Source organism: Bathycoccus prasinos (genome assembly GCF_002220235.1).
Source record: "Bathycoccus prasinos genomic : Chromosome_8".
Classification (NCBI taxonomy): domain Eukaryota; kingdom Viridiplantae; phylum Chlorophyta; class Mamiellophyceae; order Mamiellales; family Bathycoccaceae; genus Bathycoccus; species Bathycoccus prasinos.
This window is the reverse complement of record NC_024001.1, coordinates 566,941-580,883: the sequence shown is the minus strand read 5'-3', so window position 1 is coordinate 580,883 and position 13,943 is coordinate 566,941. Positions and strand designations below refer to the sequence as shown.

General features: G+C 49.4%; 9 protein-coding genes across 9 annotated transcripts; 4 read left to right on the top strand and 5 right to left on the bottom strand.

Moving 5' to 3' along the window:
* Nucleotides 1–17: 17 nt before the first annotated feature.
* On the bottom strand, nt 18–1,592 carry Bathy08g03150 (predicted protein; the record flags this gene model as incomplete). The annotated part of the gene is made up of 1 exon (XM_007511475.1): nt 18–1,592. One exon carries the CDS (start codon nt 1,590–1,592, stop codon nt 18–20), a length of 1,575 nt encoding a protein of 524 aa, XP_007511537.1.
* Nucleotides 1,593–1,760: 168 nt separating this feature from the next.
* Nucleotides 1,761–3,005, top strand: Bathy08g03140 (serine/threonine-protein phosphatase 4 catalytic subunit; the record flags this gene model as incomplete). The annotated part of the gene is made up of 1 exon (XM_007511446.1): nt 1,761–3,005. The coding sequence occupies one exon, from the start codon at nt 1,761–1,763 to the stop codon at nt 3,003–3,005; it is 1,245 nt and encodes a 414-aa protein (XP_007511508.1).
* A 176-nt stretch (nt 3,006–3,181) lies between these two features.
* Bathy08g03130 (O-methyltransferase) lies at nt 3,182–4,447 on the bottom strand (the record flags this gene model as incomplete). Its single annotated transcript, XM_007511278.1, has 1 exon — nt 3,182–4,447. The coding sequence occupies one exon, from the start codon at nt 4,445–4,447 to the stop codon at nt 3,182–3,184; it is 1,266 nt and encodes a 421-aa protein (XP_007511340.1).
* A 115-nt stretch (nt 4,448–4,562) lies between these two features.
* Nucleotides 4,563–5,303, top strand: Bathy08g03120 (predicted protein; the record flags this gene model as incomplete). Its single annotated transcript, XM_007511769.1, has 1 exon — nt 4,563–5,303. The coding sequence occupies one exon, from the start codon at nt 4,563–4,565 to the stop codon at nt 5,301–5,303; it is 741 nt and encodes a 246-aa protein (XP_007511831.1).
* A 56-nt stretch (nt 5,304–5,359) lies between these two features.
* On the bottom strand, nt 5,360–6,673 carry Bathy08g03110 (Phosphatidylinositol glycan anchor biosynthesis class U protein; the record flags this gene model as incomplete). The annotated part of the gene is made up of 1 exon (XM_007511425.1): nt 5,360–6,673. One exon carries the CDS (start codon nt 6,671–6,673, stop codon nt 5,360–5,362), a length of 1,314 nt encoding a protein of 437 aa, XP_007511487.1.
* Nucleotides 6,674–6,834: 161 nt separating this feature from the next.
* On the top strand, nt 6,835–7,704 carry Bathy08g03100 (the record flags this gene model as incomplete). The annotated part of the gene is made up of 1 exon (XM_007511333.1): nt 6,835–7,704. The coding sequence occupies one exon, from the start codon at nt 6,835–6,837 to the stop codon at nt 7,702–7,704; it is 870 nt and encodes a 289-aa protein (XP_007511395.1).
* Nucleotides 7,705–7,807: 103 nt separating this feature from the next.
* Bathy08g03090 (unknown protein) lies at nt 7,808–8,833 on the bottom strand (the record flags this gene model as incomplete). The annotated part of the gene is made up of 1 exon (XM_007511558.1): nt 7,808–8,833. The coding sequence occupies one exon, from the start codon at nt 8,831–8,833 to the stop codon at nt 7,808–7,810; it is 1,026 nt and encodes a 341-aa protein (XP_007511620.1).
* Nucleotides 8,834–9,042: 209 nt separating this feature from the next.
* Bathy08g03080 (predicted protein) lies at nt 9,043–11,817 on the top strand (the record flags this gene model as incomplete). Its single annotated transcript, XM_007511408.1, has 1 exon — nt 9,043–11,817. The coding sequence occupies one exon, from the start codon at nt 9,043–9,045 to the stop codon at nt 11,815–11,817; it is 2,775 nt and encodes a 924-aa protein (XP_007511470.1).
* Nucleotides 11,818–11,936: 119 nt separating this feature from the next.
* Bathy08g03070 (predicted protein) lies at nt 11,937–13,631 on the bottom strand (the record flags this gene model as incomplete). The annotated part of the gene is made up of 1 exon (XM_007511482.1): nt 11,937–13,631. One exon carries the CDS (start codon nt 13,629–13,631, stop codon nt 11,937–11,939), a length of 1,695 nt encoding a protein of 564 aa, XP_007511544.1.
* Between the last annotated feature and the right edge of the window lie 312 nt (nt 13,632–13,943).

The window sequence follows — 13,943 nt, the reverse complement described above, 5'->3', positions numbered from 1 at the left end:
TTGGATAGATACTTTCATCACTTCTTATTCATGTTCTTTTCTTGCTGCATGAACGCTCTTCTGCCTTCGGAAACCGCCTCCTCGAATCCATTCTTCAGATCTGCGTTATTCTCGTCCAAGCGCAAACCTTCAAAAAACGCCACCGCGGCGCCCTCGAAATCGTTCATCGCCCTCGCCGCTTTGCCTTCACGAAACCAGGCTTTCAGGTAGGTTGGGTCGAGTGATCTCGCAGTGACAGCGTCTTTTCTCGCTTCCAAATAATCGTTCAGTTTTTCTTTACACGCGGACCTGTTCGCCCACACTTTCGAGTTCCACTCGTCGGTTTCCAAACTTTTCGTGTACGCGTCCAAGGCGTCTTGGTATTTACCGCCGACGAACGCTTCGTCGCCGAGGCGTTTATGTTGCTCTGCTTCTTTCATTTCCTCCTCGGATAACTTCTTTTGTGGACCAAGTGTGTGCCTAGTTATGCTAGTTTGTGGTAAATCGTGCAAATTTTGCTCGGGATTGCCTTCCGCTTGGCCGCTGTGTTGTCTGCGAATCTCCATGATCAACTCCTCCACGCGTCGCATCACCGCTTGCGCGTTCCATTCGTCTTCTTCTTTCAAATTTTCATCTTTTTCCGTGTGCGAAAGCAAATACTCAACCACATCCTCTCTTCTACACGCGGCAGCTGCGTGTATCGCTTTCATTCCGTCTTTATCTCGCGCGTTCGCATCGGCTCCATTATTGAGTAAAACGTCAAGCGCTTTCTTTCTCGTTTCCGAGTCTTCCGGATCCGTCCCGGCCCATTTCGGGTGACTGGCGAGCACGTGCAAAGCAGACATCCCACCTTCCGCTCTCTGATTTGCATCTATTTTACAATCTTCTAAAACAAACCGTAAGGTTTCCACGCAGCCACTCGCGGTTGCTAACACCACAGCGCCGACTCCCGACTGCAACGTCTCCTCGCGTATCGTCTCCCGCTTCCCTTCGATGTCGAGTTCCCGAGAAAGCAACTTTGCCACTTCGTGAGACCCGCACCCGACCGCGAACAAAAACGGCGACCCGGTATTCCCTCCACTCGCTTTCTTCTCCAACATTCGTTTCACCTCTTGCACTCTCTCCGGCCCACCACCACATTTCGTCATCAACACGTCCGCCGTCTCTCTCGCCTGCTCTCGCCCGCCGTCCCACTCGGCTAAAAAGTGCCACGCGTTCCTCTCGTCCTTCGATGTCACCAGCGCGTCAGCTTTCCCATCCACTAACAAATACTCCAGAACTAAAGCATTCGCTCTCGACATCGCGATGAGTAAAGCTGTCGCGCCGTCGGCGTCTCTCATCTCCACGTCGCACTTTACATTTCCCACCAAGTGTTTGCAAATATCCACCGCCGCCACGTCTCGCCTCTGCGCTATTAAGTGTAAACACCCTCTTCCTTTCACGTCTCGTGCGCTCAATACCTCCGTTTGGTCGCGGAATGCGAGGCAGGATTTTATGACCTCTTCTAAGGTTCCTTTTTGTATAGATTTTATTAAGGTTTCTATGCGCGAGATGGCTTCCACGGCGCGTTGCGAGGATGCGTTTTCCCTCTTGTCTTTCGCCGCAACCGTCATGTTCTTCGTTGCGTGATGTGATGTGATGCGTCTTGTTTCTTTCGTTTACGCAAAAGTAAGAGGTGAAAAAGAAGAGCGTACAAGCAAACGCAGTATAAAGCGCCTCTCTCGATGATCGTGCGCGTGCTCTGATACCGCTCGAGAACAACAACAGCGGGGCTTCGTGTGATGAGCAAAAGGTTCAGTCTTTGGGGGAACTTTTGGAGGATTTTTGAACCAAATTCGTCATTAAAAAACAACCTTTTGGACTACGTTATACGCGCATCAAAAGACGTCGTCTCGAGCGTTTCGTTGGTGTTGTTGGTGTTCTTGCGCGGGGCTCTTTTTTGCGCCCAAGAAGAGACGCGTTTTGTGCGCGTAGCAGAGACGCGAAAGACGAACGCAAACAACAGGGATTTGAATTCGATTTCCTCTCGCTTTCCCGTGGAAACGAATCCTCTTTCTCTCTCTCTTTTCTCGACGTATTGTTATATAATACGAATACTACGAATGGCGTCGTCATCTGAAGTGGACGCGTGGATTGCCACTTTGCGTAAGTGCGAGATAATCGACGAGAACTCGGTGAAAAAGCTCTGTCAAATGGCGGTGGAGATCTTGGTGGAAGAATCAAACGTGCAAAATATTTCGAGTCCGGTGACGATATGCGGGGACATTCACGGCCAGTTTTACGATTTGAAGGAGTTATTCTCCGTCGGCGGGGAGTGTCCAGATACGAATTACTTATTCATGGGAGATTTCGTGGACAGAGGGTTTTATAGCGTGGAGACGTTTTTGCTTTTGTTGGCGCTGAAGGTGAGGTATCCGGACCGAATGTTTTTGATCCGCGGGAATCACGAGTGTCGGCAGATCACGCAAGTGTACGGTTTTTACGACGAGTGCCTGAGAAAATACGGGAGCGTGAACGTGTGGAGATATTGCACGGACGTGTTCGATTACTTGTCTTTATCGGCGATGATTGACGGGAGAGCGCTGTGCGTACACGGAGGATTGTCGCCGAATATAACAACCATCGACGAGATTAGAGCGATTGATAGAAAAAGAGAGGTTCCGCACGAAGGGCCGATGTGCGATTTGTTGTGGTCAGATCCAGAGGACATCAAAGGTTGGGGTTTGTCTCCTCGAGGCGCGGGTTATTTATTCGGCGACGATGCGTGTAAAAGCTTCAACGAGAAGAACGCGTTGAAACTGATTTGTCGAGCGCATCAGTTAGTCATGGAAGGGTACAAGTGGATGTTTGACAAAGAATTAGTGACGGTTTGGTCTGCGCCGAATTACTGCTATCGATGTGGGAACGTGGCGAGCTTACTCGAATTGGACGAACATTTCACGCCGCGGTTCAAAGTGTTTGAAGCGGCGCCCGATTCCAATCGCGCGGCACCGGGTAAACGCACGGTACCGGATTACTTTTTATAGCGGAAAGAGCGAGAGTTGGATATAGATATAGATGCATAGAAGAAATAATAGCGAACACAGTAGCATCACACAGTGATAGATTTTTAGTTACTCTATTATAAAACTAAAGTTAGAAGATGGAGAATCTATATCACGCGCATATACGGCGCGCGCTTCACAAACCAACAACGTCTCTCTCATCGCACGCGACAAATACTAATCCCATCACCAATGGGTACTAAGCTATGACTCACTCGCGAGTCGTTCACGACGAACTCGTTAAACTCTTTAATCGCGATCGTTTTCTTATCTTTGTCGAAATCCGGATTCACCGGTCGTCCGTACCACAACACGTTATCGATGATAATCAAACCGCCTTTCTTCATCATCGGCAACAACTGTTCGTAATACCCCATGTACGCCCTCTTGTCCGCATCCACAAACGCTAAATCGAAATAATTTTCCCCAAACTCCTCTTTGATGTGTTCTACGCTCACTTTCGCATCCCCGACGTGCTCGCGAACCATGTGTTCAACCTTCGCCGCTTTCCAAAACTTTCTCGCCACCGCCATGGCGTCGTCGTCGATATCGCACGCGTGGAAACGAACGTCGCCGTCGTACGACCGCTCGGTCATCGGTAAGAGCATCGCTAACGAGCTGTAGCCGGTAAACACGCCAATTTCGATGATTTTCTCCGCGTTTATCATCTCCACTACGAGTCGTAAAAAATTCCCTTGTTCCGGAGGTATTTGCATCCGAGCGCCGACGGGACTAAACGCTTTCGTTTCCTCTCGCAACTGTTTCAACAGTTTCGGTTCCCGTGTGTTCTTCAACAGATACTCGTACAAGGCGTCGTCGAATCGCAATAAGGGTGAATTTATCGTCCCTCCACTCGCAGAATTGCTGTTTGTGCCGCTGCTTTTATCATCATCGCTCCATGATTCACCCCCGCTACTGCTCGCCCCTCCTCGTTGCAGTCGTCGCACTAACGGTCGTCGTCTCGTGAACTTTTCCCCGGGATTGTGCTGATTATAACGCTGAAAGTCGTCCCCGTGATGATGGTTAGAAAAGAAAGAAAATCTTCCAGTCGTCGGTGTCGTCGTCGTCGTCCTCGAAGTCAGCGCTCTCATCATTATCGCTTTCCGCTTCATCGCCGCGCACATCGTCGTCCTCGTCGCAACCTTCATCTCTTCCCCCCTCTTTTTGCTCCCTCGAATTTGTTTTTTTTTTAATGAGGAAGCGAATTTGGAGCTCGAAACGCTTGTTTTGTAAAACGGACGAAAAACATCATCACAAAAATTATTTAATCTCTCATCTCTTCTCTCGCAAGTCGGCGGTGTGTTTATTGCAACGACGACGATTTGCGACGAAAGAGACGAAAGAGACGAAAGAGTAGACGATCTTGAAAGAGAGAGAGAGAGAGAGAGTTCTGTCTCGTTCGGAGTGCGAGAGTGAGAGGGCATTTTCCTTCTTCTTAGAGAGTTTGGGGGTGCTTTCGTGTGCGTTTTTTTTATTCCCAACGGATTTGAGATCTGGATTTGATTGAGAAGAAGAAGAAGAAGAAGAACGAACGACGCGATGACGATGATGCGCGAGGCGAATGGCAACAACACCCGCGGAAACGCGGCCAAAACGACGAAAGGAGGAAAGAAAACGGGTAAAACGTCGAAGAAGAAACAACCCCACCAACCGTTTAAAGAGAACGAAACGCCCGGGCAAAATGGCAAGTTCACCCGAGGGATGGTGCGAAACATTCAAAATATGAGAGACGATCACGATAAAGCGACCATCGAGTGGTTTGAAACCATGGAGGAATTTGCGAACGAGGAGGTGGAGAAGGAGTGGTCAAAAGAAGTTTTTATCGATCACTCGGACGCGTTTAAAGATTTACCGGATAGAGAAAAGATTCGAATACAAAGGATAAAGAAACGGAGCGATCCGAACGTCGCGCCGGACGAGCCCGTGCCGTTGAGATTGAGACCGTGGGATGCGCATCCGAAGGATGCAGAGAAAGTGACTGTGCAATATACGTATAGGAACGCGCTCGGTACGGTTGGAGAGTGTAAGAATGAAATAGCGAAACAGTTGGACGTTCCAATAGGGTCGGTTGAGTTGATTAACGCCGGTCGTAGGCTCGGAAGGGACGACGCGACGTTCCACGATTTACACATTTTAGCCGGGTACGTGGTGTATTTTCGAGTAAACAGCAGAAAAGAAGAATCAGAGAGGAAGAAGAAAGAGAAGATGGACGATCCAGAGGCACCAACGTCGGAAGGCGTGGCGTGTTGGCAACACTATAAAATTATCGAGAAGGACTAACGTTGTCGTTGCTACCGCGTCGAAACTATCAACTATAAAAATATCTCGCGCTAGTATTATTCCGCTTTCGTCGACGCCTTCCCATTTTTCTTTTTAGATAGCGCAAACGTAAGCGTCTCGTACGTGACATACACTTGCCCAACGGCATACATCAGCGTAACGGCAAAGAAATAATTTGGATTCCCCGTTCTCGTTATCAACCAGGCGCGCAAAGTGACAAAACTTAAACCGAAAATGGCGAGCGCGATCATCGTCCCGTCCGCGACAATTTTAATCGCCTCGGAACGTTCGAGCACGCGAACTGAAGTGCCGTGTGCTAATATCAGCACCGTCGTAAACGCGAACTCACCTAAAGTCGGGTGCGATGCCAACGCCGTCGCGCACAGCAACCCCGCGCACGCGCTGAATAAAGGACTTTGACTGCGCGCAAACCTCGCCGTAATCGTCAAGGCGCACACAATCCCACACCCTTGGAATGCGAAGCAATACCACGGCAAAAACCGTTCCCACATCAACGAATACACGTACCAGTGCAGACCGACGTTTGGCTGTAACTCTTCTGCTCTGTACCGATCAAAAACAGACACGCGCAACCACTCTTTCAACTCATCGTTCGGCACCAGGTATTTATCCGCGACGTTCACAAACGTTCCCAACGCGCACGCGTACTGCGACAGAAAGTGTACCGCGAGTTTCTTCCCACTCGTTCCAAACTCATTTTCACGAACGGACCAAAAATGGAGCAACACTCCAGATAAAAGAGTCACGGCTGATGGTAAATGCACCAACGACAACATCGCCAACGCGCCGCCGGTGACCGTCGGCGAGCGCTTGTTCGTCTTTACATCGACGGCGCCGTACACGACCAGACTCGCGAGTAAAAATTGCACCACTTTCGTCGTTCGCGACAAACAAGAGAGGATAATGATTGGATGTAACATGTACACTCCAACGATAGATGTTGGTTCACCTTTATTTTCATCATCATCTTCGACTGTTTTCTCGTTCTTTCTCTTCGCGCAACCGCGCTCGTATATCTGACTCAAAACAATCGCCGTGAGGACATCAACACACACGAACGGAACCACAGACCAGAGTACACCGTCATCACTCTTCGATCCAGCGCCGCAAAATGGCGCGAATATTGCACCCACGAACGGTGACACTCTCGACGACGACGTGATGCGTTTTTCGTGAGTGTTTTGTAAATGCGCGAATTCTTTCGCGTGATTGAACGCGTCGAACGCGGTCGAGAATTCGAACCGACTGTTGGAAAGATTCGCGAGGAGGATATTTGGGAACGCAAAGGCGAGAAAGAATCGGAGGAAAACGCCGACGGCGAGGAAACGCAGGTCGTTTTTTGTTCTCATCTCATCTCGTCAAGTGGATGGCGCAGACGACGAATGAAGAAAAGTCGTTACAAAGTTTCGCGTCTGATGGAACAACACACATGAACACACAAGGGAAGAAGAACCTTTCCGGCGCGCAGAAGAGGAAGAAGAAAAAGGAGAAAGAAGAGCTCGCCGCGGAAATGGAGAGGTTAAAGCTCGGGCCGACGAAGTTGTGGACCGGGTTGGTGGTGCATCACAAGGATGTGTTTGTCACGCATGTGCTTCCGAAATTGAATAGGGCAGATCGGTTTTTCTTTTCGAGAGTGAATAGAGAGAGTTGGGGTGCGCTTGAGTACGCCGGGTTGAACGTATCGAAATTAGGTTTGTCTATTCACGAATGTTCATCCATTTCGACGTTGGAATGGGCGTGGAATCACTTTCCCTGGGGAGAGAAAAATAAAAGTGGAAGAGTGATGGATCAAGCCTGGTTTTGTGCGGGAGTTGCTTTTACGAACAAACTCGAGTTTCTCAAGTGGGCGAGAGAAGTGAAACAGTGCGAGTGGGATGAATGGACGATTAAAGCGGCAGCAGTTAAAGGTAATCTCGACATGTTGAAGTACTGCTTCTCGAATGGTTGCCCGTGTGATGAAGAAGAGTCGTGCGTTCAAGCTGCTATAGAAGGACACCTCGACTGTGTTCGATTTCTTTTCGACAAACTGGAACCTTCGCGAGAGACGGAAAAAGAAGTGGCACTACTAGCAGCAGGAAAGGGTCACACAGACATCATGAAATATTTCGTTGAAGAACGAAAGATGTCTGATGCAGTAAAGATCGACTGTATGGTAATCGTTGCAAAGTTTGGCCAACTCGATTGTCTCAAATACTTATTAGGCGAAGAGGCGAAAGTGCCTCTTAACCACTGGGTATACGTCGCTTGCGCTCGTTACTACGAGCACCCCGAGTGCGAAAACTACTTGCTAGAAAAAGGGTGCCCAGAACCATCGGACGAACAATACGCTGATTTTGTCGAGGTAAGGGAAGCAGAGGCCGAGGAGGAGCACAGCGACTAACGACCGAGAAAAGACAAGATACAAATAGATAACAAGAGAGACTCGCACAACGCTTTTCCAGTTTTCAAATCAAACTCACTTGCTTTTCCTTTCGCAAAAGTCATCAGATGCCAACAAAGTCATTAAAATTTTCCGCGCCGCCCGTTTTAACCGGTGATACTTCTCTCGTCGTCGTCGTTTTTTCTTTCGCAAAAGCAGCGCACGATGACATTCCTCGTTTCTCTAAATGCGTGACGATATCGAACGACTCGCTGTGCGTCCTCTTCTCCACCATTTCCCGTTTCATTCGCATCCTCTCTTCTTCTTTCAAATCCTCCTTGCGGACGCGCGCTTCGTTGAGCTTCATGTTCACCGGATCCCATCCGCAGCCGGACTTGTTCGGACGGTTGCCAACGTACGTTCGCTTAAATTGTAAACGGTTTTCTTCCGTTTCCTGCGCGAGTCTTTCTTTCTCTTTATTTAATTTCTCTCGTTCTAAGTTTCGTTGACGTCGCGAGTGATCTCGTTGGTCGCGTTTGGCGCGAAGCGTTTCGCGCTCGCGCTTTTGTTCCTCCGCTAAATCGATTTTACGGAACCGTTCGATTTCGCTCATGTACTGCGGAAGTCTATCGAGTCGCTTTATCGTCGAAGAAGAAGAAGAGGAGGACGAAGACACTTTCTCTTCCTCCTCGAAGAACGGTTCGTCTCTCGGCAGTCTCGCCCCTGGAAATATCCCGTGGTTCTTCCTCGGCGGTTCCAACACTTTCCTCCTCTCCACGTTTTGATACCCGCTCTCGGCTAACGAACGACCGGCGATGCCGTCCTGCCAATCGCGCTTTTGACTTCTCGCTTTCTCCTCGTCCGGGACGAATAACCTACTTTGTTGTTGTTGTGTCTTTTCCTCCTCTTTGTCTTCTTCTCGTTCTTTGTCTTCTTCCTCTTTGTCTTCTTCTTCGTTTGGAACGACTTTGCGTCCGTCCTCGTCGTCGTCTATTTTTGGAACACTTTTTTGAGAATCAAAGCGCTCGCTTTTAAAGCGAGACGACGACGACGATCGAACACCACCACCTCCCCAAAGGGCACCATGGTTGCTGTTCCTTTCCTTTCGCTGTTCTCGTTCGTGTTCGTGTTCTCGTTCCATCGTCGTCATCATCATCGCGCACTACTATATATATATGTGTGTGTATTTTTTTATGAAAAAAAAAGAAGGGGGGGGGGTGCTCACAAAAGAAAAAAAAAACACGTCAAACGACAGAAGGTGAAAAAATCCTGAAATTTCATCTGCGCGTTTTTTTAATTTTCGTGGCTGTCGTTTGCAGACGTCACTTTTTTTTTTATTACTACGATACGAGAACAAAAATGCGAGCGCGACGCATCTTCACACAGACCTCCTCGAAAACATCCCCGACGACTAGAAGCGCGCGAGTGGTGGTGAACAACAACGGGACGAAGCGGATTCTTTTTAACGAGCACGATACTAAGTATAACACTACGACTTCTCGGTTTTCGTCCTCCGTCTCCTCCTCGGTGTCTCGAGATTTCGCGCGACGACACCAATCGTCGTCGTCATCATCATCATCATCATCATCATCATCATCATCATCATCGCGAATGAGAGGAGTAAGAGGAAGAGGAGTGAAAGTGCACGCTCGAATCGCTGGAGGAGGTGCGAGCAGTCTTTTGGATGCGGCACAGATGACGACGAAAGCGGCGGAAGCGATTTTAGACGTCTCTAAAACCGTACGAATGAAAGGAATCGAGGCACCGGCGAATGAGAAATCGTACGTCGCGTTGGACTCGGAAAACGCAGGTTTGGTGGACGACGACGGGTTACCGCTCGTGTATTCTCCGGAGGCGATTCAGACGTATTGGAAGAAGCAAGGCGGCGCGTTGCAACAACGTTGGCTGGAGTTTTTGAAAGAATCGGTACCGTTTTTGACTCGAGTCGCGAGTTTGTCCTTGCAAGGCGGGAGCGAGGAATTGACCAAGAACGGCGCGTCGTTGGCGAAAGACGCGAGAGAAATCATCCAACGGTTAGGCCCGACGTATATTAAAGCTGGACAGATGATGAGCGTCAGACCGGACGTGTTGCCGCAAGCGGCATTGAACGAGTTGGCGATTTTACAGGATTCCGTAAAACCGTTCGCGACGACGGATGCGATTTCAATCATCGAGAAAGAGTTAGGGGCACCGTTGGGGGAATTTTTCGAGGAGATTAGCGAACAGCCAGTTGCCGCGGCGAGTTTAGCGCAGGTGTATCGCGCCAAGTTGAAAAGTACCGGCGAGTTCGTCGCGGTGAAGGTGCAACGACCGGGTATTTTAGCCACAGTTTCGAAAGATTTGTACGTCTTAAGACGCGCGGCGGAGGTGTATCAAGGCATCATCGAACGGTTTGCGCCTCAGCAACGCACGGATTACGTCGCGTTGTTGAACGAGTGGGCGATTGGTTTTTACACCGAGTTGGACTTTTTGAACGAAGCCAGGAATCAAGACACGCTGAGAAAACTATTGATGGAACAAGAGAAAGTGGCGGACGTGTACGTCCCGGAGGTGAACTTTGAGTTGACAACGCGAAGAGTTCTCGTCAGCGAATGGATCGATGGCGTGAAATTGAGCGAATGCGAACCGTCGGAAATTCGGGAATTAGTCGGCGTCGGGCAAGAGTGCTTTCTCGTGCAACTCTTACAGGTTGGTTTTTTCCACTCGGATCCGCACCCTGGAAACTTGATGCGCATGAACGACGCGTCCAAAGGGAAACTGTGTATTTTAGATTTCGGTTTAGTTGCCAGAATTAACGAGGAAGATCAAGATGCGATGGTAAACTCCATCGTACACTTGGCGAACAAAGATTACGCGGCGTTGGTGGACGATTTCATCGATTTGAAAATTTTACCGGACGATTGCGACCGAGCAAAAGTGGTGCCGTTGATGGATAAAGCGTTGAGTCCGTACGTGAAAGGCGGCGGTGCGAAAAACTACGAAGCTGAATTGAAGAGAATGTACAACATGGATGGGTCTTTATCGAGCACGGCGGGCGGGTTCCAAGCGATGACGCAAGATTTGCTGACCGTTTTGAACGATATTCCGTTTTCGATTCCTCCGTACTTTGCGTTGTTAGGACGAGCCGTGGTGACTTTAGAAGGCATCGCGTTGCTCGGTAATCCAGATTATAAGTTGGTCATGGAAGCGTACCCGTTTGTGGCGAGAAAGTTGTTGTCCGACGATAGACCGGCGGCGCAGAGAGCGTTGCAAGAAGTTTTGTACGCGTCAACGTCCGCCGGCGGGTCTATTTTGAAAGGCGAACGATTAGCGGTCATGTTAAACTCGGCGATGGGTATCGTCGCGGAAACTTCGGATACGTTTGTGGATTTAGAAACGTTGCCGGAAGATGCGGCGAGCTTGAAGCAGTCTCTGAAATACGTGTTGACTCCACGAGCGGAATCTTTGAGAAAAGTTTTAGTGAAAGAAGCCATCGCGGCGGCGGATGTTTTAGCGCGACAAGCCTTGAGGAAAACCGTGACGAGAGCGTTCGCGCTCATCCCGCGACCGCCGTCGTGGTTACCGTTTCAACCACCGAACCCGGAAGATATTGAAGGTCCGATCCTGTTGCCGTCGAGAGGTAACTCCACTCCGGTTCCGGCGTTTGCCTCGCCGAGACGAGTGTTGGACTTGACGGCGCCGAAATTGACCAGAGAAGAAGAACTATTTGCGATTTCGTTGGGTGATTTAGTTGGTGGCTTAGTCGGAAAAAACGCGGCGACCGTTTTAACCGGCGACGCGTTGTTGGAACCCGACGCCGTGGCGGGATTATTGTTGGGCATCTTAGCGAGCGGGAGAACGCCGCTCGGAAACGACGAACGCATCTTGTCGCTCGCGAAGAGCACGCAAAAGCAGTTGCAAGTAGCTGAAACGACGAGTTACGACGGCGATGGACCGAACGACGACGGTGGTTTCGACGAATTATTGGACGCCGTTAACGATTTAACGCCGGAAGAAAATGCGGTATTGCAAGCGTGCGGACAAGAAGTCGTCGACGCGCTTTGGAATCGCTTAGTCGAGCGCTTGTCCCCGATCGCAGGGACGAGCGGGGTTGGTTCGTCTGAACTCGATTTAGCTGCCGCGAGCACGCGATAAAATTCGTCACACGATAATAATAATGGTAATAATAGCAGCAGCGGCATATAAAGCCGCCCGCAAGAGTGTAATTTTAAGAAGTAGAGCCCTGAAAATTTACAACTGTCGTATATTAATCTTTAAAGCGTGTGCAGCTGTTTGAAGTACTCGGAATACAGATTCGAGCGAATCTTCAGTAACCCTTGCAAATACGTCCTATACGCTTGCATTCTCGCTTGTTCTTTCTTCGTCAACACTTTATTCAGCGTCCACACGACGTTCTTCACGTACGTGACTAAAATATACCCCAACAACGCGCCGCCGAAAACGTATCGTCTTCGCACGCCTCCCCAACGTTGCATGGCGCTAAATTTACTCCTCCCAACCTCGTCGACTTCACTCGGCAACATTCCCATCAAAATAGCCGCAAAAAAGTCGTTACATCTCGGCATGACGTGACGACGAACAAAATTTCCGACGAATCGAAACGCGAACAACTCAACAAACGCCACGAACGTCATGAAAAAAATAAACACCCACGACAACGCCAGCAACGCCGCGCCGCGCATCGACCGTTTCACGTTCTCCGCCCTCTTCAACTTATCCTCCTCTAACACCTCCACTACTTTTCTATCGATTCTCGCGCAATCGTCCTTCATTGCGGTGAGATTTTTTTGCACGGTCAACCGAATCGCTTTGTCGATGTCCTCGCACACCTCGGACAAGGCGTTTGGAATATTCGCGGTTGAGTTTTGCTCGTTGGGTAAATAAATTGTCGGTAACTTGAACGCGTGCGAGTTATTAATTCGCCCGGATAAGTTTTGCGTGATTTGAATCAACACTCTCTGTCGATCGTGTTCTTTCTCCACTTGATCCGCTTTGGACATGTAATACGACAACTTCTCCGCGTGTTTCTCGTTCAACGCCTCGATAACTTTCATCGTCCTCCCGCACAAAGCCTGCCCAATTGGATCAAAAAACACCAGAACCAAATCCACGTGATCCGCCAACCACAAAATCGCCGCGGAAACGTCAAACGGATACTCCATCTCCCCGTCCACTAAACCCGGCGTGTCGATGAAATCAATCGCCGGAAAATTCTTCTCCTTCGAAGTGCTCACCTCGGTGAACACGTTCGCCTGTATCCCTTCGAACCGTTCTAACCCGTCCAAGTGGTCGTAAAACGCAAACGTCGCGTCTCCTTTCAGCGACTCTCTCTTACGTCCGGAAGTGACGTACGTAAACCCTCTCGTCTCGATCGCCACCCCGGTCGTCTGTATGCTCTCGTCGATGTACCAGTTTATAAAACTGCTCTTCCCGGCGGAATGATTTCCAATGATCAAAACGGAGACTTTTTTTCTCGGTTTCCAACACGTCACGTTCAAGAGTGGATCTTTGGCGATTTCGAGGATCCCAACCGACCCTGGTTGGTTCCCGTTCGGACCTCGCTCGTATAAATCGTGGATGGATTTCAAGATTCGTTCGTTCGGGGAGGATTTTTCGTGATGATGATGATGGTGGACGTCGCGGTGACTGTAATGATGATGAGAGCGCGTTTGTTCAACTTTGGCACCACTCGCACCACCACCACTTCCTCCTCCTCCTCTGTTCTCCGCAGTCGTCGCGTTGGTGCTCAAAGTCGCCGAGGAAATCGTTTCCCCTTTTTGGTGATGAATGGTGTCGTTGCCGTTGTTTTTGCTGGAGGAATTCGATAATTTCCCCGCGGAGGAAGACGCGTCTCTCGGTGGTTTCGCCGGTTTTATAGCGTTCACCCCGACACCGGTTCCTCCTCCGTGTTCTTTTCTCGGTGAATGATGCGTCCTCTCCGAACTCATGATTGATGTGTGCGTAACGCTTTGCGCGTAATAATACGTGCGAAAAGTTGTTGTTTTGGGTAAAAGTGCGGTTGTTTTGATAAAAAAAAGAGAGGCGGAGCGAAAAACGTCCTGTGATGGTCAATTAAGTTTTACTTTTTTTTTTGGTCTTTTTTCGTTTTTTCTTTTAAATTTTGAATTTTGCGCTCGCTCGTTTGTCACAACAAACTCCCCCTCTGTTTTAATTGAAACACACATTAAAGACGGAACACTTTGAACGATCAAAAGTCGAGGAAAGGCACACCGAAAACGAGAGGAGGAACACGACGACCT